This window comes from Cyprinodon tularosa, unplaced genomic scaffold (genome assembly GCF_016077235.1).
Source record: "Cyprinodon tularosa strain WSP-4 unplaced genomic scaffold, ASM1607723v1 ctg202, whole genome shotgun sequence".
Lineage (NCBI taxonomy): Eukaryota > Metazoa > Chordata > Actinopteri > Cyprinodontiformes > Cyprinodontidae > Cyprinodon > Cyprinodon tularosa.
In genome coordinates, this window is record NW_024038744.1 from 977,944 (window position 1) to 1,004,285 (window position 26,342).

General features: G+C 37.4%; 1 protein-coding gene across 1 annotated transcript; it reads left to right on the forward strand.

Annotated features, from left to right (window-relative positions):
* Positions 1–686: 686 nt before the first annotated feature.
* Positions 687–26,342, forward strand: tmtc4 (transmembrane O-mannosyltransferase targeting cadherins 4). The gene is made up of 19 exons (XM_038284810.1): positions 687–979; positions 1,056–1,120; positions 1,252–1,453; positions 1,560–1,675; positions 7,970–8,186; positions 13,926–14,013; positions 16,172–16,272; positions 16,455–16,547; positions 16,724–16,885; positions 19,203–19,405; positions 19,591–19,765; positions 20,597–20,728; positions 20,830–20,909; positions 20,991–21,098; positions 21,184–21,325; positions 22,955–23,069; positions 25,576–25,688; positions 25,814–25,883; positions 26,069–26,342. Exons 3-19 carry the CDS (start codon positions 1,292–1,294, stop codon positions 26,215–26,217), a joined length of 2,226 nt encoding a protein of 741 aa, XP_038140738.1. The 5' UTR covers positions 687–979; positions 1,056–1,120; positions 1,252–1,291; the 3' UTR covers positions 26,218–26,342.

The following is a 26,342-nucleotide window of genomic DNA, read 5'->3' on the forward strand; positions in this document are numbered from 1 at the left end:
TCCAAATGACCTATCAGTAACCATGTCTGTTCCAGTGCAGATAATCCAGAGAATTTCTTGTAAGTATTATGTCTTCAGTACAGGGGCATCAACAGGGGCCAGGACATGATCTACAGGGGCACTGGCCCCCGTTGGCCCCTGTCTTGAACCGGCCATGGTGAGGAGACACCGTGGCAAGGTGCACTGTATGCTGAGGTCCCATGAAAAACAGAAAGCACAACTGATGTTCAAGGCTATAAGATTGAAAGTATTGAAAATAAAATACTGTTCTGTTCTTTTTCGGTATATATATATATATATATATATATATATATATATATATATATATATATATATATATATATATATATATATATATATATATATATATATATATATATATATTTCTTTTTTTTTCTTTTTTGTCAACTTTTTCCACCTTCGATATTTTCGTAAATATTTTGCACTTATTGATATAAAACTCAAAAATATGCATTTTTTTTTTATTTATTTACTTTTTTTCAATACAAAACTTAATTGAAAAGTTGCTTATTACAAAACATTGACAAAACATATCACAAGCTATAGAACACTATCTCCAAAATATCAAAAATATGCATGTGAATGCACTGCTGTTCTACAGACGACGTCCTTACGCCTATTTTCTTTCTGCGGCAAATAATTGGCCGAGTCTGATCACGTGACCCCTACGTTAAACAGGAAGTTCCGGATCTTGAACGTGTGTATTTGTTTACAGCCATGAGCTTTTCACCTGAACCTTTCCTAAAATATGTCTAATGACTACTTTTTTCCCCTTTCCTGTCTCATTAATCATCGCGCAAACCTTAAGTAACTGAGTCTACGTATTCAGCTCTGGATACGATGCGTTTTAACTGAAGTGTTACCTGCTAACCAGACGTGCTAATTTTTTTTAGCTTTATTAGCTTGGATGTATTAAGGTCCCTTTGACCTTAGACCGTCAAGAAGCATCGATAAGCGGGTAAAGCCATCACAACAAACTGGTTTTGCTTCAGCTGCTGCTGCAGTGACACGTTAATTTGTCATATTTCTGGCAGCCTGGCTAACATGGAGGTGAAACAAAACACTGTGACCTGTCAGAGCCTGTCTCTGCAAAGACAAGGTATGAATGAATAATAAGTTGAATGCTGAGTTTTATTTGTGAGTCAGTTATTAGGATCTGAATTGCATTTAAAGCAGGTGACTTGTTATTTGCTGCCGTGACTCTACTTGCTCTCATGCTCATCGTCTCAGGGAGATGATGGTGATAGAATGAGCAAAGAGTCCATGAAACATGGCACTGACCGAGGTTTACTGGGATCACCACATCCCGCTGCCAAAGCTTAGTCCAGTCCAAGCCAAGGTTACCGTGGCCGTGGTGGCACTACTGTGCTTCATCAACAGCTATGATGGAGAATTTGTATTTGATGACTCCGAGGCAATTATCAACAACAAGGTCAGTTTTTCCCTGTGTTTAAAATGCATATTTTGCATGATGGTGCTTGTATTTGTTAGAAGTTTTGCTGGGATTAGTTTTTATTCTCTTTATCTTTGCAATGCAGGACCTGAAACCAGCAACACCTCTGAGCAACATCTGGAGAAATGATTTCTGGGGGACCAATCTCAGTAGCAACTCCAGTCATAAATCCTACCGACCGCTTACTGTCCTAACATTTAGGTAATTATTCATGCTTATCTTTGCACTTGAATATTTAAGTACAAGCTAGATTGAAAGTCATTTAAATTTATTTAACCATTCAGTTGTTATAAATACTATAATTACACAAACATTGCAAAGCAGACAAATTTAAAGAACAACACAGGTTAATATTAACAGGATCAAATTAAAATTCTGTCCTAGATACAAGATTGCTTTTGACTGGAGGTGTATCCTGCCATGCTTTGCTTTCTGACTCACTAAAACAGAACAATCTTGCATATATTTAGTTTTATTTGGGTTTTTTACTTATCACTGGCAAACATGTTTGACTAACCCTTTGGACAGAATGTTCTATATAAAAAAATATCTTCTGTTTGGATATGGCAGCTCTTTTGATATTATATCCACGGTGTAGCGTCAGCCTTTTAGAGATACATACCTAGTAAAAAGGAACCAATTAAGTCTAATTATGTCAGGATTAATACAGAAGATATTTCAAATTTGTCATAGAGCATTGGTAAACTGGATGGTTGGAGAATAGAGGTCATTAAGTTCATCTGATGAGTCAGCGAAGTTTGGAAAACATTTAAGACATTATTGGGTTAGAATACAATATCTAGGACTGAAGCAGTTAATCGGATTGATTATTGAAAAAAGTTTCAACTAATTTAGTAATTGATTGTTAACTGGAGTATAGAGAATGAAACATGTCTTTAGCTGACAGAGAAGGCCATTTAGAGTAGTGATCTTATTAAAAAAAATATACAAACACTTCCATTTAAGGTAAAAAAAAAAAAAAAAAAAATCATCCTTTAATATGCTCTAACCAGAGCTCCTCAAGGGGAAAATTTTTAGTTTCACTTTGTCTATTCTGTAAAAAATCTTTTTTTAAAGGAACCGTTTAATCGATTGAAAAATCAATCAACAGATTAATCGATTTGCAAAGTAATCATTAGTTGCAGCCCTAACAATATCCCAAGCTTTTGAAAGCAAAGAGGACTCCTCTATCCATAAAAAAAAAAAAATGAAGGAGTTTGGAACTGCAGCAAAATGTTTGAGACATTAAAGTCTCAGAAAGTTGAATGTATGCTTCTCTTCACCAAAGCCAGCTGGTCAGGGTTGACTAGAGCCATATGCCTTTCGTAATACATATATTTAAAAACTGCTTATGTTGCACCAGTGGCCTTTCTTTACTTTTTAAAGTGGATTTACAGGATATATGGTTTATGGATGTGAAAGACGTGTTGCTAAGGTTTCTTTGCCTTATCTGGGAGCGGGTTGTAGGGGCAGCAATCTCAGCAGAGACCCCCAGACTTCCTTCTCTCCAGACACCAACTCCAGCTCATCTGGGGAAAGCCTGTGGTGCTCCTAGGCAAGCCGAGAGAAAGTCCCTCCAGGTTGTCCTGGGTCGTCACCTGGTTCTATACCCTCATTTATAGACCAGAAAAGCTTCCATATTATAGCAGCAGCCACACCGATCCATCTATCTCTCGCTCCATTCTCCTCTCAATCATTAACAGGACCCCAAGATACTTGAACTCCTAAATGTGATGCAGGAACTAAAAGGAACAAGCTGCCTTTTTCCAGAGAACCATGGCCTTGGACTTGGAGGAGCTGATTTTCCTGAAATATTAATGACGCCATATTGAAATAACAAAAAATACATTAAACAAAAAGTCAGCACAGTTCCTGTTGAAAAAAAAATGAGATTTAACATAGGAGAATGGAAAAATTATAAGGAATTCAGAAAAATAAATATATTATCCTTAATTTAGTGAGGTAGCAGTGAATGTTAATGGCATGTATGCTTCCAATTATATTCAGAATGGACATAATTGGAATATATATATTTATATAATTCTGACACTAAATTTTTTTCTTTAATTTCTTTTCTTTTCTGTCTGTCAGTACTTAAATACAAATAATCAAAACTTAAAGTATTCAGTGGTTCTGGATGGGAAGCTAAACGTCTCCAAACTTGGAAACAAAGTTTTTTTTTTGGAATGAATATGACCTGAATGAATGACAATCTTAACCAGCATATTAAGTGATTGAAGAGAAAAAATATTTCAACCCCATTCTAGATCCAATCCACTGTGTTCCTCACTGCAAGCAAGGACACCCTACCCTAGAAAGCATGACACCGTGCCGAAATTGGGATCAATCTGATGGCATTGAGCTGTATGGGAAAAGTGTGCCTTTAGCATAAAAACCAAGTACAGAACAAGGAACTTGTCTTTGTTGTGTTATACGAACAATCCATGGCTGAAATAACATGGAGATAAATTACTGACTCAGACGAAAATTATCGATCATGCGTTGGGTTTTTATCAGAGCTGAAGAACCTCACAGCTGCAGGGCTCCCTTTCTTTTTTGACCCTCGTAGCATTTTACAGATTTTTTTTTTCCTTCCCTTTCATTCCCTGTCATCTGTCATTTAACTGGGTGTGATAACAAAGCACCATTTCTACCATGTGGTTCACTGGACTCCCATAATAAAAGATTTTTTGAGTGATGAAGACTTTTTTTATGTTTCATTTTAAATGGGAGGTTGCTTTTGATTTTATTTATCTTTTTAACAAGAATCTAGATTCCACCAAATTGGCTGCACTTTCGAGCCCTTAGGTAATATTTTGTGTTGGTATATATGGAAAAAAAGTATTTAGAGGTTAGCTCCAAGTAAGTCCTTGAAGTTTAAACTGTAGCAATTTAAGCAATATTAGTAACTATTTTGTAATTTTAGGGTCCATGAATGGCACTTGTATAGAAATAATGTATATTGCTCATAAGATTATTTTTACAGATTATAAATGGCTATTACTAAAAAGCAAAAATCTTTCCAAGGATGAAAAAAAAAAAAATAGAAAAACCTCTGATGATATCAACACTTATGGGTAGTTTTATAAACTGCCCATAAGATTTTGTGGCACTACTATTAATTTTCTGCACTTCTAATTTGGTCATTTTTATTACGATGCTCAGAATGCATTCACATTAAATAGTCAGTATTACCAGGAACAGAATAGGTGAAAGAACCAAAGAAGCTATTTTTGCAAATAGCTTCTTTTGGTCCAAATTAATTCTGAAGCAAAACTGAGTTGTCAAAAGAAGAAGTATAATGACATTTGAAAATTGGCCTTGGGCTCAACCTAACATTCCAATCCACAAATGTCTCCATAAAACGACTGGAAGAAAGCAGTTCCAACTTTTTTCTTTTTTTATTACACAGAAAGGTGGATCAAAGAAAATGCACCTGCAGTGAGAGATGACGTGATCATATATTTTGTTTAAAAAAAGAAATAATAATGCAGAGACGATCGGCGCCCATTATTATTTTCTGCAGATATGAATATGAATATCAAGATATTAATGTGAGATTAGGATGAACTGATAGCAAAACTGTTTCTGCTCCGATTTATTTATCTTTAAGTTAAATTGAGTGGATGTATTTCCTATTATGGTTGTGATAGAACTAGGTTTATTTTGAGGAATAAAACGCTCAAATGGTGCAGATGAGAAATCCCCAAAACCTGTTTGCAGTCTTTCTCAGTGGGTAATTCATCAAGGTTAGGTAAACTGTGTGACTGAGGGCGGTTGTCAGAATTGTTAGTTTACAAGAATGTCTTGGCAGGACTTGTGGTTATTTCGGAAGAGATAAAGAAACTGAAGAATATTTTTTTTTCCCATTACATCATACAGGTCTGAGTAATTCCAGGTGGGAAAAAAGGGACAGTTTTTCTCTAAACTGCTGCAAATCCTGACATGCAAAATTTGGTGTTGCCTATAAACCTTTGCACTTTTTTGCCACATAGCAGCCAGAAATTCAACCCTGTTTTCATGTGAAAGATTAACTTAAATGAGAACATATGTTTTTTTACAAATACAAATCTTAACCTTAAATTAATTTATAATAAATCCCAGAGTTAAGCATCTTTTGTTGGCGTAGCAGCTACATTTGTTTTTTTGAATATATCTCTTGCAAATACCTGTAAACTAAAATTTAACTAACTAAAAAGAAGCTAGTTTGGGTAGAGGTGATCTGTGAGCATTGGTTATCAAGCCTCTGCCTTGCCACAGATTTTTGTTGCTTGATTTTAACACAGCATTAAGCATAGATCGAAACCCTTCTAGTATGTTTCAGGTTTTATTCTTGGGCTTTCCCTACTGAAAAGTGAATATACAGCTGTAAATCAAGTCATCCTCTTACTATGTTCCTTAGCTTTCTGAAGAGACCATCCCCAGAGCATGATCCTGACACCAAGATTTGTCATAATAAAAATGACGTGTTGAGGTTAATTCTTGAGTAAAAAGAGCACACTGCAAAATCAATCTAAAAATGCTTTAGAATTTCTCAAAAAAAGTGTAGTAACCCTTAAATTGAGCAGTTTAATAAGATGATCTCCCAATGGAATGAGTATCTTTACCATTAAAATAAGAAAATTAGTTATTGTGTACTCGAAATAAGAGACTGCAGATGTTTTTTTTTTCTTATTTGAAATATACATTTTTTATTTAATTGGCAAGTGTTTCTTTTACCTGCTCAATTCAAGAAAAAGTGCAATTATTAAAACTAAAGAAAAAAGTTATTACTTAGATTAAATTTTTTTTTGGACTGCATTTGGCTTGTAGCACAAGCCTCATTCTAAGCAGGTTAAACTTGCTTGTTTCTTACAAGGATTTCTATAGCTAGCCTACTGTTTAACGTAGCTAATCTGGAAAATGGAAGTTGTTTTCCTTTTCATAGACTCACATGGCTGGTCATATCTATAGTTGATAAACAGCTGTTGGGTCAGATCATATTTTGGCTCTGCACACTTCCCCCTGTTGTTGAGCAGGTATTAAGAAAGCCAGTGCCATAGCAGAAAGCCAGTTTTGTGGACTGTCACAAACCGGGAGTGGGATCAAGTTGTCTAAAGTAGAGCCCATGGAAATAGCCTGGGTGCCAGTCCGAACTTAGTCCCGCCCACAAAGTTTGAGGTCGGGGAAGTTCGGTCTGGCTCTGCTCCATAGTAGCGCGAGTATTATCGCCCACTGTCAGGCGATCCAATCAAATTATCAGGGCGGGCTTTATACGATGATGGACAGATGACCAACAGTAACGTAATCAACCACATGACCAATGCGCGCTTGGGTGACAACAACAATGGCTGCCGCTGGAGAGTTCAGGTGTGTAGATTCTGCTATTAGGTCTGTTCTAGAAGATATCGACAGCAAATTAATTTTAAAAGAGGAACAGAGAAACGCGATCAAGTCTCATCTTCTTATTCTAGGCGTGCAACTGCACGCTTTGATTTTTGTGGACAACAACTATGCCTCGCTTAAGATACGTCACGCACTCCGTTGCTCTTATTGGTTGTAGGTCTATCCAATTGAGTGCAGAGGCATTTTTTTTTCCTGGTTCGTTCGAAACACGCCCCATAATCACAGCTCTATGGAGCAGTATCAGACTCATATTCTGACTAGAATTGAGTAGGACTACGTCAGGCTACCATGGAAAAGCCCTATAGGAGATTTTTAGGAATTTCTCAGATTTATGTTTTTTCTTAACTTATTAGTTAAGGTAAGCGGTAAGACCTTTGGCAGTTTAAAAGTGAGCCGTATTATTGCTATTTTCGGATGATGCTTTGAACATTGGACAGGCAGGCTGTACAAGATGCACGCTGCCTGTACAACTGGATCTGGGCTGCCTGGTTTATAGCTTTATCAGTGACCTGTCTAGTGTAATCTTTGGTCTTCAAGAAGCTTTTTGTTGTGGAATGTTTTTTGTTCTTTTAAGAAAAATGCGAGGCCCTCACAGAAAAGTTGACATTTTTGGGTTAAATTACACGTAGGTGATCTCTATTTCCAGACTTCAGATGGTTTGCACTTAATTTTACTCAGGAGTTACTGAGGAAAAGGGGCCAAAAAGAATTTTTCCGATTTTCTTAAAAAAAAAAAGAAATATAACATTTTTCCTCTCCTTTGTTTTGGTTTAACCAAAAAAAAAAAAAAAAAAAAAAAAAAAAAAAAAGTGCACCTGTAATTATCTTTTCACATTTTTGCATAAATCTTTCCAAGGTACAGAGGAAGTTGTCTTGATCCTAATTTTGGACAATAATGTCTGGTTTGATTGCTAAAACAATACTTTTTTTTGGCTATTAATAAGGCATAGCTAAACAAATTACATAACAACTGAAGCATTTTGTTTTACCATTTATAATGTCATATGACTTTTAACACTACCCTTAACCCCACCAATGGACATTTGCTTGAGTCTTACCTTCATAACTAATAAACATTTAGCATCAGGTTTTTCTTCTTTTGCTGTTGCAGGTTAAACTACCTCATAGCAGGAGGTCTGCACCCTGTTGGCTTCCATGTACTAAACATCATCCTCCATGCTGTCATATCTGTCCTTATGATTGACGTGTTTGCTATTCTGATCGGTGGACTGTACTATGATGAGAAGGGCTGGATATTGAACCATGCTCCAAAGACTTCTCTACTTGCTGCCATCTTGTTTGCTGCTCACCCAGTTCACACAGAAAGTGTAAGTAGAATACAGCTACTTTAGGTTTTAAAACATCAGTGAAATTTTATTTTTTTTGGGCAGTTCAAGCTGCTTTTAAACCACCCTAATTTCTGTATACGTCTGTAAACTATATAGACAGATGTGATTCTCTAAAAACAGAACAGTGAATGTATGTTTATTGAAACAGGTCTAACTTAACTAAAGTTTGTAAAGCAGAGGTCTTCCACAGTTGGTTCTGCATGGGGGTCCCGAAAGTTTTGGTTGATAAAACTTTATTTTTATATCCCTCCCTGCAATTTTTTCCACTAATTGAAATTTCTTTAAATCCACATTAACATGAATTCAACACACTGTAGTAAACAGATAAATGGAGGCAGAAGAAGTCTTTCAGTCATCAATGCACACATTCAGCGACACACAGGAGCTCTTTCAAGCTGGGCACCGTTTTATTCACAACACTTGTCCCATCAACCAGGAATCAGAATCAGAAATACTTCACTAATCTCAGGGCGAAGTTACTTTCATTACATTACTCCATCTGTAATAGAGTGACTATAGGACAAGTTTGATATAACAAAATTACATGCAATATATATAATTTGGGGTCCCCGCTCCATCTCACCAGCAGTTTTGGGGTCCTTGGCCTGGAAAACCTTGAAGAGTCCTGTTGTAAACTGTGGTTAGGAGGACCATCTTTAAAGGAGAAGTTCGGTTTTTTACACTTTAAGCCCATTTTCTGTAGTGTCCAGGATGAAATCGAACGATCGACACCAAAAGTTTGACGATTGGTCCTGTCTCTGCTTTTTGGCTCATTTAGAATCCCCCCCTGGCTGCTTTAGAATGGCTTGCATAGAGCATGTCCGATAATGTCCTTAAAACAACCTTAAACGTTCTTTTTTTAAAATATGCTACTCACCGGGTCGTCAGCGCTGTTCAATGACGTTCCAAAAAAAGTTTCGTAAAGAAAAAACGTTCCTGTAGTGTTTTATTTAGCATTTTGTAAATCCCATTGAGTTCTGTTGGAATAGTCAATATTCCCCTGCCACCGGAAACGGAAATGGGGCCTGTTTACACAGTTGTAGTCTTTTCGCTTCACTCTGTGTACTCCGACGTCGAGGTGCTAACGTCTCTGTTAAACACTTTAAAAAACTCTGAAAATGGAATACGAAAGGTGGATTCTTGATTCTCGACGTCGGAGTACACAGAGTGAAGCGAAAAGACTACAACTGTGTAAACAGGCCCCATTTCCATTTCCGGTGGCAGGGGAATATTGACTATTCCAACAGAACTCAATGGGATTTACAAAATGCTAAATAAAACACTACAGGAACGTTTTTTCTTCACGAAACTTTTTTTGGAACGTCATTGAACTGCGCTGACGACCCGGTGAGTAGCATATTTTAAAAAAAGAACGTTTAAGGTTGTTTTAAGGACATTATCGGACATGCTCTATGCAAGCCATTCTAAAGCAGCCAGGGGGGGATTCTAAATGAGCCAAAAAGCAGAGACAGGACCAATCGTCAAACTTTTGGTGTCGATCGTTCGATTTCATCCTGGACACTACAGAAAATGGGCTAAAAGTGTTAAAAACCGAACTTCTCCTTTAACTAGAAACACACCTGGTCTCACATATCATTCTAAATCATAGGTGTCAAATTTGGCCTGCTCTGTGTCTGCCACAGACGTGTCTTTCGATCTTTGATTTCACCTGAGCTTATATTGCATTTTACTTTTCCCAGGTTTAATTCTCAGGCAAAGCCTACATTTGCTTCTATATGTAAATGTTTATGGTAATATTCAAAGAGAAGGAAAAACTTTTAGATATTCTTACAGAAAATATCAAGGCTGGCCAGTAACATTGTATTGTGTTTGATTTTGGCCAACTATGTGTTTTACTCTGACCCCACCACCCCCTCTCCCCGTCGTCTGAATACTCTTAATATGATATTTTAAAGAAGAAAATATATTTCCCTCTGTAAAAATATTAAAATAGTATCTGCAAGCATCAATACCTTTATTAATCAAGCCTGAAGGGGCTAATTTTCGAGAGAAATTACTACTTTGCAGTAAAAGCATCTTTAAATTTTTTGCTTTTCTTTTATAAGACTCTTCTGACAGGGATCCACGTGGGTCCATTTGGCAATTTCTTGGCTTCTTTTGGTTTTCAAATGGTATTTTTTCAGAAATAATCTGGATTTTCTTTAAAAAAAATTTCCAACGTTTTCATCTGAGCTTAACCTTCTTGAAATATCTGAAATCACGGTAGTTTTCTTGGGCAATTCCAATTCTACTGCACCAAGTACCATTAAAAATCAGATTACCAGAATAGGAATTGTAACTGATGCCAAAGCAGGTTTATTGTAGGAAGACGGTACTTTTGGTATTACCTACTTTCTTCGGGATGGAATTTTGGGTTAGGAGGATGTTAAATATTTTCATTCGTAGAATAGTTTCTAAATATATGAATTAATTTAAATAAATAAAGCCATATAAAAAACAATGAAATAAAACATAAAAACAGAGAGTTTCATGCTGTGTTGAAAGCCAGAGCTTTTAAGACAAGTTTTAAAAATAGACAGTGAGGATGATTTTGTAATGAGCAGGGGGAGCTCATTCCATAATTTTGGAGCAGCAGCTGAAAAAGCTCTTACCCTGCGAGGTTGAGTTTGGACCTTGGTACCTCCAGAAGCAGCAGGTCAACTGACCTGAGGCACTAAGTCAGACTACAGGGGTGGAGTAGCTCAGTGTAGTTGGGAGGGGCCAATCAATTTAAAGACTTAAAAACAACTAAAAGGGTCTTAAAATGTACAGGCAGCCAATGGAGGGAGGCCAGGATAGGGGTTATGTGCTCCATCTTATGTACTCCTGTTAAAAGGCATGCAGCTGCATTTTGCAACAACTGAACACATGCAAGGGAGAACTGGCTCAACCCAATAGAGCAGAGATGTAAAAAAAAGGCATGGATTACTGTTTCAAACTATTTCTGTTCAAGAAAACGTTTGACCTTGGCTAACTGTCCGGTGTGATACAAGCAATACTTTACTGCAGTGCTGATTTGCAAATTTAAAGTCACTGCCCATGTTTGAGAGGACAGGCTTTAAAAAGCCATGAAAAAGCTCAAGTCAACAGGTCGGGATTCACTAAAGTTATTTGGGCCAAATACAGTACCATCGCTTAATTTTTTTTCCTGTTAAGATATGAATAGTTAAGAGCCAACTGGTTGTAATGTCATCAAGGCTTTCCAGTAATGGTGCAAGTGAAAAGGCATTTTTCTTTTTACTAGGCAAATATATCTGACTTTCATCAGCATAAAAATGATAACAGATGCCACGGCTTCTCAGGAGGGACCCAAGAGGCAGCAGTACAATGAAAGGAGAAGGGGTCCTAACACTGAACCCTGTGGAACCGCATCAGGGAGAGGTGCAGAGCTAGATTTGTAGTTTCCAAGGCTCACACTCAAGGCTCTATCGGAAAGATAAGACTTGAACTAGTCCATTGCAGTACCACCAACAAGGTGGTTTGACCGAGACATTAAAGTGTTGTTGTCTGAGTGTCAAAGGCTGCTGTCAAATCTAAGAGAACAATAATAATATTGTCACCAGAGTCATTTGCCCAGAGGATGTCGTTAAAAACTCTTAACCAAGCTGACTTAGTGCTATTCAGAGATTTAAAAGCAGACTGAAACACCTCCAGGACATCATGTTCATCTAAAAACTACTTGAACTGATTGTTAACAACTTTTTCTAAGATTTTACCAATTTTAGGCAGCTTAGAGATGGGCCTGAAAAGAAACAAACATTTGCTGTAGAGCATCCCATTCTTCCAAACGAAGCTCCTGTCCCTTGCTCTAAACTGTACGTTGGTAAAAGTCTTCATTATGGATTTATATTTAGAACATGTTACAGTTACACCTTTGTACATAGTAGGAGAGAGAGAACAACCCTCTAGGTGTCAGTGAGTGACGTGAAAGGCATTAAAATCTACTCTTCAAAGGAACGTCCATGACATCTTGCCCATCTTTAGAATAATTAAATTCTGGTGTAGATTGTTTATTGCATACTCACAAGACTGCTTTGTTGTTTGCACGTTCACGTCTGCGAGATAAGACGTGTCTAAAGATCCAGTTCAACGACAGTTAGTTGTCTTTCATGTGCTGACACTTAACACTTTCATCTTTGAATATTTTTATAGTTGAAGGCATTATAGGAGAGATTGGGGCACAGCTTGAAGGAAAGTTAATAAGTCAAGCAAGCAGTTGTAAGGTCTTGTTTTGAAAAGTTATTATGTTTAAACATGCCACAAAGGAGCAGTGAGACACTCCAAAGGGGGTTAGGAATTGGCACACGTTTGGTATGAAATAGTAGATTGATCAATTTCATACCTGAGAAAAGGTGGTTATGATACAACCAAAATAAAAATAAAAAGCAATGAAATAGAGATTGGTTTTAATTAGTGTTGCACAGATACTGATACCAGTATCAGACGGGGTCCCGATACTGCACTAAAATGATGATATTGGTATCGGCGAGTACCGAAAAATAGGGCACCGATACCATTTTGAGCACCAAAAGTTTATTCAACTATTGTCACCAATTCCAGGTAAAAAGTTTTACTGGGTTCACTTTGTATTAGTCTTTTTCCTGCTTCACAAAGGTAGGCAGCAGCTTGACAAAGCCATGATGGCAGTTATCCAAGTAGTATGCAGTTCTTCATATATACACACACACATCAATTTCTAACAGATGGTATCGGTATCGGGGCCAAAAAATGGCGTTGGCGCAACACTAGTTTTAATGATCCTAGCAAAAGCAAGAATACGGGTAGTCAAAAATCTTTAATGTACCCAGAAACACAGGCTGTGTATGACTCACTGACCTCCCAGCATTTCAAAAGAAAAGCTGAGCAATCACCTTAAGTAATTTTCTCATTTATTATCAGTCATGACAATTTTAAGATCTGAAGCTGATAGATTTTTTTTACAAATCTTTATTTGGGGTCCAATTAATATTTCTGTATTTAAACCAGCATTAGTTTTTTTACCATTGATTTTCTTGTTTCTTGTTTTTCCTGGCTTGTTTTTTTTTCCTTTTAATGGCTTTAGCCATTAACCCATCTTTCATTATAAAGCTGTACAGCCTGGATAGACTCATGTTTTGGGCAACAAATAAACTTCTAATAACAGTTATTCTCTATGGACATATGGCATCTTGAAAAAGAAGTCCAGAGGTTTCAGCTCTAAACATTCATTGTCTCTTTGCCTAGAACAAAAGCTCTGTCTCAGCTGGGTAACACAGGACCAAGGTGTCTGCAGTAGTATGATCTATGTTGGGGTCCTCATTGACCTGCCAGCATCTGTGGTTTTTGCAGTAAAACTTGGCTGGAAGGCAGCAGCCTTCCCCTTAACATTCTCTTTAATCGTGCAGAGCAAGGACTGGGTAAGACCTGGGGGGGGTTGGTGGGAGGAAGGCGTGCTGCGGGCTTGTGCTTGCTGTATGAATCAAAGTAGTCAACCCCAGGATGCCAGCCATACTGTACCCACACACTGTACACAATACACACACTTACAGTGAGCATGCTGGTAATGAGTTTCCTCGCATTTTGGTTATAAAAAAAGAGATATTTCAGTATTAATTTCATTTAGAATGAGGTATTGCTAGCATTTTGCTTTGATTTTATGTTTATAAATGAAACGTTTGTATTTTTATTTAAATTTAACATTTTTTGTGTTTTTGTGCTTTACCTGTGTATCTCAATAAGGTGGCAGGCGTCGTGGGTCGAGCGGACCTTTTATGTGCTCTGTTCTTTCAGCTCTCCTTTCTCACATACTGCAAAGCTTTTAACAAAGGTAAGATATGTACTACAAGTGTTTTTCCTCGGTTGCCCAGTAAAACTGGACTCATTGCATTTGGCTTTCAGATAGATCAATAGGGAACATAAACATTATTGAGTTGCAAACTTTTAAATACGTCTTATGCCATACGTATTATCAATTCATACTCCTTTTACAACCTTGAAATATATGATGCCTGTTTTTATTATCTTATTGAAAAGGCCAAGTATAAAAAAGCGAAATATTTAAAAAAAATTTTCTTCTTCAAAAAATAAAATTAATGTTTTAATCATTTTGTCTAATAGTTTTTTTTTTCTTCTAATTTGAGCTAATATTAAACATAAAAAAAGTTTTTTGGACTTGCTGAAAACCTGAGAATTAACTGGATATAATAGATATATTTTTTCTACCTATCATATATCTGTATGAACAGTTTTACTAGACAGTATAATGTTAAAATAAGATCTTTTGGCCAAATGATAGTAATGTTAAACTCTTAGGAAGTCATTGCTCATCGTTTCCTGTTAGTTTTGCTGAACCTTACAATACACAAAACACGATACTTCTTATGATCTTTGGTAACGTCATGGTGTCATGCTATTGATAAAAATACAGATCAGGAATAAAAGGAAAAGTCTAATGAGGTTTTAGATATGCATCTGGAGATAAAACAACACAGAGACTTTTCCGTGAGACAGATTTTATAGTTGCAGCCAAGAGAACTCTGTTGGTTTCATGGGAGGACAACAATAAATTTGGAACTTTTTGGAAAAGAAAAGAGAGTTCCATGCCCACCTGAACAATGCATGTAACTAATTTCTATTTACAGAGGATATACTTTAGCCGTGTTTCCTAAAAAAAAAGCTTTACTCTGATATATTTTCTGTGAGGCTGCAGTATTATTGAGCATCTCAGTTCCCTTTAATGATTCTTTGTTTCTCAGGTATACAGAGTAAAAACTGTGTTAATAGTCTCAACACACGGTTGACCTTCTTCCCATCAGGTTTGGGTTCTTGCAGAAATTTGCCACCAACCCTTTTTGTGATATTTATGGAGAAAAACTCAAACATAACAGTTTTATCATTTTTTTTTTCTACAAATAATGTTTCGTTGGGGTCCTTCCACCCATGATGTCCTGTGTACTCTGAAGCTGTTCACAGCTGAGGGTAAAGTGGCTGAAGTGAGTCAATCTGATATGTTTGAGACAATGGTCCTTAAACAGAAAACGATGCTCTGTTCCCTCAGGGTTCTGTTCCCCAGTCTCTGTGTTAAGTGGAGGACTCAAAGTGTCTTAATGTCTCATTTAAACGTGAATATGGGATGAAGCAGGAGATGAATAGGCAGATTAAGGTTGCATTGGCAGTAATGAGAACCCTGCAGCAGTATGGTATGGTGAGGAATGAGCTAAGCTAAATAACAGTTTTTCATTTAGCCATCCATCTATGTTCAGATCCATTTATTTGACTAAGAGATAAATCATAACCAAAACGAGAAAAAAAAAAACCCTGAACACAAGCAGCCAGAGGGAGCTTTGTCCTTAGGTTGCCTGGAAATCACCATAGAATAGAAGTCAGTTGAGGTGTTTTGGGCATCTGGTCAGGGTTCCTCCCTCTGGAGGTTTTAGCCTGCATGTTCTTCCTTGAGGAAGCCCGGAGAAAGACTCGGAACTCTATAAAGGAATGACATGTTGCTCTGGGCTAGGAACACTGCAGAACCCCCAGAATTAGTTTTGCTGAACAAAGATGATGTCATTGTTACCTGTGGACCCACTATGCCATGCCAGCTCCTTTATGGTTCAGATGCCAAACAAAGCACTGAAACAGACATTGTTTACATTTTCTCAAATTGTAGAAAGGTTTTGAATTTTAAAATGATTTTTTAAAAGATTCTGTCTCGAGTTAGATGGTCAAAAAAGTTTAAACTTTGAAAATAACTAATCCTTTAGTCCAGATGGCACAAAATCTTTTTTATAAATGGCTGACTAGTTTGTGGAAGTTTCAATGTGTTTAAAACCTGAGTACTGGGTTAAAGCATTTTCCAAGTAGAATGATTTGTAATAAAATGTCCATAAATGTGTAAATCTGGCAATCAAGACATGTGAAGTATAGACACGTTAAGAGCTTCTAAATTGGGAAGGATACCTGGATTTATCTGTGTCTTTTTTATATTACAGGGTGTGACAGAGATGAGACATTTTCAGTCCAGTGGGTTGTGGTCAGCCTGATGCTTTGTGCTGCAGCAATGCTTTGTAAAGAACAAGGCATCACTGTCCTGGTATGGAGTCTTTTATTATTATTCATTTACTTGGTTGAATTTATTCTTCTAACCAATGTGGGAAAGATAACATTGTGATTGTGTCACACATTTGGTTAATCTTCCTGCATGGACCATTTTAATTAATGTATGTAATGAGTAAAAAGGTTGTAGATAATCTATATGGATGTATCTCACCTCAGGGCGTGAACGCAGCCTTTGATGTTCTCCTGATCTGTAATGTTAACGTGTATGAACTTGGCCACAGGCTGCTCTTCAGGAAGAATCCTCCTGATGTGAGTTAAAATGTATTCTTCACATCTTCTGTCATGAATTATGTCTTTCCTATATAATTAATGCCACATCTGATATAATGCACTCTATAAAGCTGAAAGAGTATGAGTTAATCACAGATGAATCATTGCTTGTGGAAGAATATGATTTTTTGTGACAATTAGCAATGTTCTCACAGATAAGGGAGGTCCTCCGGATGGGTTTGCTGAAACGATTGGGCCTAATGAGTATTGGAGGACTATCTATGTTTTATGCACGCTGGAGGATCATGGGAACAGGACCGCCGGCGTTCACAGAAGTAGACAACCCTGCCTCTTTTGAAGAAAATATATTTATTAGAGTAAGTAAGTTTTTTTTTTTTACAGAGTGCAAGAATAAATCAAACTTGTCAGGCCTACATTTATTAAGGAAATACCTGGCAGGCAGTTAGATAGTACTTTTTCCTTTTTTTGTAATGACCTGCTTCGAAATTATGTAACAATTAATGGCATTTTTTTTTGTGATATTCTAATAATTTTATTTATCATCTTTCACTATACATTTGGCAATGTACTAATAAATATTGCTCTTACTGTAAATGAATATGCAGCTACAGATGGGAGTTACGAATAAAAATAAAACTAAGTCTTGTATTGGATTTCATTAACAGAATTATGTGATTTTTGAATTACCAAATGGCTTCTTTATCATAATACTGCCCTAGGATTCAGGTGATTTACCAGTGCAGATCATCAGCGTTGGTACCAAATAATTTAGATATAAAGGTAAATCATTGCTTTAAAAATCACACAGGACTCTGCAGTGTACTTTTTTGTAGTTATCTGCATTCTGTAGATGTATGTTATTTTGGTCTGTTAGATAGACTCCAATGTTAAATCCCACATCAGGAATATTTCTTTCGTGCCTGAGAAGTTGGAGCTCCTTGATGTCGGGGGCTATTGTCTGTTTTGCTTAAACTGTGCAGCATTTTTATAGAATCTTGGGAAGTAAAATACATTTTACATTTTAGAATTGTTTTCATCAGGAGAAAAATTGAGACATTTTTAGGCCTTTTGTTTAACCGTGAGTTTAAATAAGGGTAAAAACATTTGAAAAAGTTTGCACTATTAGTGTTAAGACCAGGAGAGTTCTTTTAGGCTTGATTACAAAGAGGTTAGTTTATAACAAGCTTCAAAGTTTATCTCTTGTTGGATCCAATGGATTTCATAAAATAACTGTAAAACCTTTCATACTCTTATTGTTTGGTCGGTCTAAGCTGCTGTAATCTTCATTGAAATATTGGATTGAGAAACCATTTGAATCTAAAAACAGTAAATATTAAGGATTGACAGCTCAGCCTGTTTGTTTATTTATAGTTTTTTTAATAGTATTTTGCTAAGGCTGCCAGCTAATGTTGGGGCAGCAGAAGAGCAGTCTGGGGTTAAGGGTCTTGTTTAAGGAGCCTTAGTGGCAACTGTGGGTTTCAAACTCAGAATCCCCGGATTCCTAGATCTATGCACTAACCACTAGGCCACTAACTTCCCGACTTAGGGGAATGTTGGCCTAGTCGATTACCAGAGATGGGAAGTAATGAAGTACAAATACTTGGTTACTGTACTCAAGTAGAATTTTCTGATATTTTTACTTTACTTTACTACTTATTTTTATGGTGACTTTTTACTTCTACTCCTTACATTTTTACACAGATATCTGAACTTTCTAATCCTTACATTTTTTAAAAATTGGCTTGTTACTTTAGTTTTGAATCATTTCAATGGAGTTACCGTTATTATTTTTCACGTCATCAATACCAAATTCAATCTAATTGGATGGGAATCTACGTTGCATTTGACGCACCACTACAAGATGAATCAACAGATTCGGCGGTATTCATTGGCGGCAAATCATTGCAGCTTGGTGGCGGTGGCGTTAGCATAGTAGCATGGACGACGAGATGATTGAAAATGAACACAACGGAGATCTAGTCCTATTGGCAGACATCCATTTAAAATGTAGGCAACGGCATGAAAAAAGTGGTTTCTACTTTTACTTTTATACTTTGAGTAAATTTACAAGCCTGTACTTTGTTACTTTTACTTGAGTAAAGAAGTTTAATCAGTACTTCCACTTTTACCAGAATATTTTTTAACACAAGTATCTGTACTTTTGCTCAAGTACGGAAAGTGAGTACTTTTGCCATCTCTGTCGATTACACCAATGCGCTTGTTCTCCGAAAAGGTTCCAAGTACCGGGTTTGATCCCCAAAGCTTCCACTATGGGTTCCTGAGCGAAACCCTTAACCCCTGATTGCGCCCCGGTCGTCACACAATGGCAGCCCACTGCTCCCTAAGGGGAAAATGCAATTCCCCATTGTGGGACAAGAAAGAGATTTACATTACATTTACATTATCATCTCTGTTTGTGTTTTGAAGATCCCTTAAAATGTCTCCAAATGATGCGTTAACTCTAAATGATGTGTCTGACTCCACGTTTAGTCTGTGTCCCTGATTACAGTAAAATAAATCTTTTACTAGATTGTATTTATAGAAACAGTTAAAGAGGATGTTTTATTTCAATGCCCCTTAACAAACCACATTTACTTTACGTTTATTTTATTTTCTGCTCTCATTCTTCCCTCATCCTGTTATTTATTATTTTTTTTCTATTTTGATTGGCAGATAGTAAACTACAATTACTACTATTCTCTTAATGCCTGGCTGCTGCTATGTCCCTGGTGGCTGTGTTTTGATTGGTCCATGGGCTGCGTGCCTCTCATTAAGTCGGCCACTGATTGGAGGGTGGTGTGGCTGCTGCTGCTCTGGTCTGTCCTGATAGGCTTGATAAACCAAGCCTTATGCTCACCGGACAGTCAGAGGAGGAGGTAAGCTGCCACATATGTTTCTGTCGATAAAGTTAACTATGTGTTAAGCTTTATTTGTCTTTAACTTCATTATAAGTTTAGTTTCACATCTACTGAAAAAAAGATACAAAAAACATATTAGTTGGTATTTTTTTAAGCTTCCATTTTCATTTAGTGTCTCAGTTTTTTCCTCTCTTCCCTTAAAGGACGCTGACGTTGGGCCTGGTGCTGTTAGTGGTCCCTTTTCTGCCTGCATGTAACATCTTCTTTAGAGTTGGGTTTGTCATTGCTGAGAGGGTGCTCTACCTGTCTTCAGCTGGATACTGCTTACTATTAGCCTACTCCATCGGACACTGCAGCCACCGATGGATCAAATACAAGGTGTTGTGTTAATCCTCCACTTATTAAATAAGGGTTGGCCTTTTTAACAATAGATTTAAATCACTGACTTTGATCAGGTCACATGTTCTGGATTTGGTTTATTTAGTTGATTTCTGGGTTTAGTCCTTTATTTTTGGGTTCATCTGGGAAATTAGAAAAGTAGAACCTGTGAATGTTACATGCACAGTGCCGGCTGAATTTATGGGTATACCTGGTAAAGATGTGATAAGGATTTAAGTTAAGGTCGTCTGTTGTTGCAGAACTATAATGAAAACATACTTCTATTTAAGATACCGGTAATTTATCTCGTAGAGAAAAAGATAAAATATTGAAAAATTACTGCTTTTAACAAAACATAGTAGCTTTAATAGTTCAGTATTTTTCATTACAAGATCATGCTGCTGCAATGAAATATAAACTAATTTTAAGGCTTTATACAGTAGTAGCCATTCAAAATATCCTCACTTTCCTTGTTGGGCCCTTGGCTGATCCCCTGCAATTCCTTTTTAAACATCCATCTTTGTACTTATATGTTCTTTCTGTCAAGATTTGTGGACATTAAGATCTAAAGAGAAGCATCATCTCCTGGTTAGACCCTGTAATTTAGTGAATTTAGTGGTTGGAGTCAGATAACAAAATAGATTTTGCTGGGAGTTGCAGGGAATTGGGCTGCCATTCAGCTGGTAAGGGCCCATTTGAATGGCTGCTACTGTACATACTATTGCTAGAGTAGCATTAAATGCTGCCACACTATATATTACAGATATCACTGCTTTGATGATTTGTTTGTGCACAATCATTGATAACCTTTTTTTTGTTTTCTCTTACTAGAAATTGACATGTGTCATGCTGCTTGCGCTGTTAAGTATGCACGTAGTCCGCTGCGCCCTCCGCAGCCACCAGTGGCGGTCAGAGCAAAGTCTGTTTTCCAGCGCCCTCTCTGTCTGTCCACTCAACGCCAAGGTAAGAAAAGAAGGAAGTCTCTTCCTCAGCCTTCTCTGATCTATCTTAGGTGGATGATTAAGTTCATTAAAACCTCAGCTGTTTGCTGATATTTTCCTCAGGTGCATTACAATGTTGGTAAAAACCTGGCTGATGGAGGAAACACTAGTGCTGCTGTTAAGTATTACAGAGAGGCTGTGAGGTATGCTTCTTCACAAATAACTAACAATTTAATTAATGAAAAAACATACACCAAGCTAAGCTGCATTTTTATGGTCTTCAGGCTACATCCCAACTATGTCCATGCAATGAACAACCTTGGAAACATCCTGAAGGAGAAGAATGAGCTTACAGAGGCAGAGGAGCTTTTATCTAAAGCTGTTTCTGTTCAGTACGTTGAAGTAAACATCTCAAATCCCTGTTATACGTTTTACAAGATCAGTAATGTTCATTTTCTGTTCTTTTCATTTGTCTAGACCTGACTTTGCTGCTGCCTGGATGAACCTGGGTATAGTTCAGAACAGCCTTAGGAAGTTTGAGGCAGCAGAGCAAAGTTACTGGAACGCAATTCGCTACCGGAGAAAATATCCAGACTGCTACTATAACCTGGGTCGCCTGGTGAGCTCTGTTCAGTCCGCTGCTCTGCTCAAAAACACAAAATAAATCAAACTACAGTGCCTTTTAAAGTGTTCAGACACCTTGAGCTTATGAAGTGCTGCCGAAGCACAAGCAGATTTCAGTAGATTTTATTAGGATTCTATGTCATTGACCGACAGCAGCGGTTACTGCAGCTTTAAGAAAAAATTATATTTCACAAATTCAAATCTGTAGCAAATTGTCTGTTTCTTCTCAGTCCCTTTTACTCTGATTCCACTAAATAACACCCAGCTTCCATCAGCAGTCATCTTATTAGTGAATAAAGTCTAATTTTATTGCTGTATGAATACAGCTTCTTTAGTGAAAGCTTTAGTTCTGTTGAAGCACCATAGCAAACAAGCAGCATCACTAAAGGCTGATTTATACTTCAAAACTAGGTCGTCTGCGTAGGTGTCACAGTGAACAAAAAGACATCCCTGCCCCCTCCGCAGACACTCCGCTGCACCTCTCCCAAATTGTAGCTGACCGCAGACAGGAGGCCAGCTTGTTTTGTTTTTATGACCGACATTGCGAAAAAGAACGCAATTAGACCAGCTAGAAGATCTAGGTGCGTGAGAACGCTAGGACCCTTTTTCCACTTGGATCCCCGCCATTTTTCGCCATCACGTTCCTCCGTTGTCGGACTAAACTCGCCCCCACTTCCTCACAGCATCGGCCGTATCTGGACCCACAGCGTATAGCACAGACCATGTTTCATTATTGAGCATAAATCAAAAATGTCCGCGTTAAGCTCACTGGGACACACTGCTGCAGGAGTATAACCAGCCGTTAAGACCTTAAAACACATCAAACAGGTGACAGCTTTTAATAAGACTTAAAACCAGGGTATAGGTTAACCTTAAAACAGGACAACAATCCCAAACACAAAGCTAAAGCCATAAACCATGACTTAAAAATTGCTGTTACAGACAGACTCTCTTAATCCTATCTGAGTCAATTTAAGCCAGTTTGCAAAGAAGAAACAACTAAGATGTCAGTCATTAGATATGCAGGCATGGACATAGTGGACACTCTTAGGAGACTTTGAACTATGGCTGCAGCAAAAGGCATCATAGGGAGCTGAATTACTGTAGAATCCATCTTGTCCTGCTACCTTCCTCCAGCATGAGTCCGTCCGCATATAAAACGGTTGTATAGTTTAAGGTGGAATAAAAGCAAGAGCTAAATAACCTGGGCAAAATAAAGTGAGCAGGACGCACACGTACGCTGCTGTTAAATTTGTTTTTCTTAAAAGAAGAGCAGCAAGAATTTAACATGTGGTTTCTGATGGTTTCTACTGCTTATGACATTTTCATTAGTTTCAATGGTTGGTTAAAACCAAACATTGGTAGGCAGGAGCCAGGTGTCGCTTTGTCCCTCCTTTGTCCACAAACTGATTCAATGGGATTAGTTCCAGGTTCATAAGGTCTAGAACTAAACCAAGAGTGTTAATAATCAATATAATTCATACAAAGATGTAGCATTATGTTAGTAAAAAAAACTTCAATCCCACAATATCATCAATATAAATCATGCATGACTACTTTCTATTTTTCAGCTTTTTCCTGATAAAAGCACTTTTGTAACTGTGTTTCCTTCCTGTTGTGATAGTATGCTGACCTGAACAGACATGTGGATGCCCTGAATGCATGGAGGAATGCAACTATGCTCAAACCTGATCACAGTCTGGCTTGGAACAACATGGTCATTCTGCTGGACAATACTGGTAAAGATTTAGAACCAACACACACCTACAAATATGTATTATATATTTATCCTTTCAAAGTCTAAAAATATTTCTACCTTCCCTTTTTGTTCGGAGCTACTTCTAAAAAAGAAACATATGAGTCAGATGGCTGTTTGAAAACAGTGTTTTGAATGCAATTTTGCTACAGCATTAACAAACACACGCACACACATGCACCCTTGTTGTTTTCAGAAATGCAGGAAATCTAAATGGCCAACAAGATTAGACCGGAAGAGCAGGAACCACCAATGCTTGAAATTTATGTATTAAAGCTTTTGTGTTGTGAGTTTTGGAGGCACTCTTCCCTGCCGTGTGGAGAATGCTCTGATTTCCAAACGCTCGAGCCGTTTTGTCAGAAGCTGCTCCCGTGAGGGCGGAGTCTCCCTGGAGGGCACTGGAACCGTCCAATCAGGGCCCGATGTGTTTCCTGATCAAAAGACGGCAGCGAGCACAGCTAAAACAGCGCCCCCCTCAGAGCTGCACTTTGCTTCCCAAAATCTCACACCAATAATTCTGCCCGTCCCTCCAAATCCTAAAGTAAACCATAAAAAAAAAACAAACAAAACATTAGGGGTCATCTTGAAATAGTGGAAACATTGTTTGTTCTTCACCTTTCTGTCTTTGTATTCCTGTAACAGTACCAGAGACAAACCTGATGAGATGTTGGCAGGCTGTGTGTAAAGGGCACAGGCCGAGAGTCAGGAGAGGGATACCATTGTTTTGCCCTCCTTTTTTCTTTTTTGTCTGCTTCTTCTTTCTCCATTTCTGGCCAGACATCAGACAGATCTGTGACACAGATCAATAACTCAGTGGGCCTTGTGTTCAGCTGTAATTAGGAGACTAAACCACTCCTCCATGTGTGACGGGGGGGAAAAAAAAGAAAAAAAGCTTTAGATGGTGTTTACCAATAAATCAGACGGTCTCTTTGTGCTGCTTTGTGTTTGCTTTGCATTTTGTCATGTCACAACAAATTGCAATGTATTGTGTATTACAGCAAAACAAAGTAGTTTGTGATTTAGAAGGGGAAAAAAAATTATGACTTTTTTTTTTCAAACAAAAATCTGAAGAGGCGATTAAGCATTATATTTGATCCCTCTTGTCTTTATAATCTGTTCAGCCACCTTTTTCTGATTAGAGCTGCAAAAGTGAGGATGGAAATTATCATGTGGTCATCAAAACATCAATGTGTGAACTATTTACCTGGCGAAGGGCTGTTTTTGTGCAATAATTGCTTACAAATATAATCCAAGTCTTTCAGGTATAACTTTACTGTCTTTGAAAATGAACCTTTTTTGTCACCTCATTTCTGTCTTTTATTCAGTCAGAAAGGATTAGGAAGATCTTTGAACATTAGTCTGAACCCAAATCCTGAATTAAACTCAGTTTAGGACTTTGGGTTTTTCAAACAGTGATGTTCTTTCATCTAAACCATTTTATTATAACTATGGCCGCGCGTTTAGGGCTGTTTTCCTGCTGGGACTGAACTTAAACTTAACTATTTTACAGCCTCTTGTAGACTTACTTCCAGGTTTCCCTGTATTTATCTCTATCCTTCTGACCAGTGCCTCTTGTTGAGGAAAAGTAGCCACTCAGCATGAAGCTGTCATCACTCTATTTTATGGAGAGGAAGGTATTTGTGGTTCATGGTGTTGGTTTTCATTCACACAGCCTTTTTGCATCTAAGCCAAAACATATAATTCAGATTTCTCTGATATTTGAGTGCACTTCTTTTTCTTACTGTTGCTCATTGTCAACTGGAAATACTAATCTTCCATAAGGGACAGATTTGTAGAGATAACTATTTAAGCTTTGGATCCCTGCAGCTCCTCTAGACATACCTTTGGCGTCTCAGTTGCTTCTCTTAATAAATTCCCTCCCCTCTCAGCCTGCAGATGGAGGTGGATACTTATAGTAATTTAGATTGACCCTTTCTACTTTCATTGATGAAGTGAACAGTACTACATGAGGTTTTCAAAGCTCAGGATATATATTTTTTATAACCTAATCAAGCTCACATTATCCTTAGAATGTCTGCTGTGTTTCTTGATCTTCATGATGATGTTTGTTCAAGAATTGTTCTTCAAAGAAACCTTTATGGAGATGAAATGCGATGAAACTGTACACATCTGAGCAATTTGTAGCACTGGATTTCATTTATAGTATCAGGATAAAGAAAGATGTATACATTTACACACTTATTAGATGTTTGTAAGGAAAAGTAGAAACCTTGCATCCTTTACATTCCACTACTCTGTGTTTGTCCATCATATACAATTCCAGGGAAACATGTAACAAAATGTGATTAAGTTTAAAAGGTCTGAATGCTTTTGCAAAATTCTGTATCTAAAATATTTTGACGGTAAATTTTGTAAGTGTTACACTCTTTGCAAAATCTTTATCTTCATTTTTGTTTGAGACACTCTTTGGGTCCTGTGATATATTAATTTCTTAAATTGTTCTGAACATTTTTCGCTTTGTCTCAAAGGTAACCTGGGCCAAGCTGAGCTCATTGGTCGAGAGGCTCTGAAGCTCCTCCCTAATGACCACACCATCATGTTTTCACTGGCTAATGTTCTTGGAAAATTGCAAAAATACAAGGTCAGTACAGATTGCTGGAAAAAAAAAATCCAACTAAATTATTTTATGCTTTTTAATAGTTTATTCCTGTTTGTTAGTACGAATGTGAATGCATTATTTTATTTATTTACCTTTTAATTGTTTAGGAGTCTGAGAGCTTCTTTCTTCACGCCCTTCGAATCAACCCAAAGGCTGCTAGTTGCCATGGCAATTTAGGTAAACCCACAGCAGTTTTTATATTGTTGAGAAACACTAATCGGAGAAATTAATAACTAAAAATAATACATTTACTCATCGCAGCAGCAGTTTTGATGAGACTACTTGTTTTGAAGGCATTCAGTTAATTGAATTCCAAATACTGCATCGTTGTCAGTTTAAAGACGTCTTTTGTTTGTCCTCAGCTGTGCTGTATCATCGCTGGGGGAAGCTGGAGCTGGCAAAGAAACACTATGAGCTGTCTCTAAAGTTGGACCCTGAGGCTCCTGGGACCAGAGACAACTATAACATGCTGAGACGCAAACTGGACCAGCTTAAACACAGCGCGCCCTGAGGGAACCCAACAGGGACCCCTGCCTCCTATAAAATCATTTTTTCCACTGTTCCATTTTGCATCATTTCATCTCACTTTGTTCTTCCGTTGAATATTTTGGAATAAAGACCATGATCTGTGTCAGA

What these genes read in the sequence shown, in the direction of transcription:
- tmtc4 (XM_038284810.1), top strand. Translation starts at nt 1,292, where the DNA reads ATGGCACTGACCGAGGTTTACTGGGATCACCACATCCCGCTGCCAAAG. An exon ending in TCAGGAAGAATCCTCCTGAT is followed by an intron (nt 16,548 to 16,723) that starts GTGAGTTAAAAT and finishes ATGTTCTCACAG; the next exon opens with ATAAGGGAGGTCCTCCGGAT. An exon ending in TAGTTGCCATGGCAATTTAG is followed by an intron (nt 25,884 to 26,068) that starts GTAAACCCACAG and finishes GTTTGTCCTCAG; the next exon opens with CTGTGCTGTATCATCGCTGG.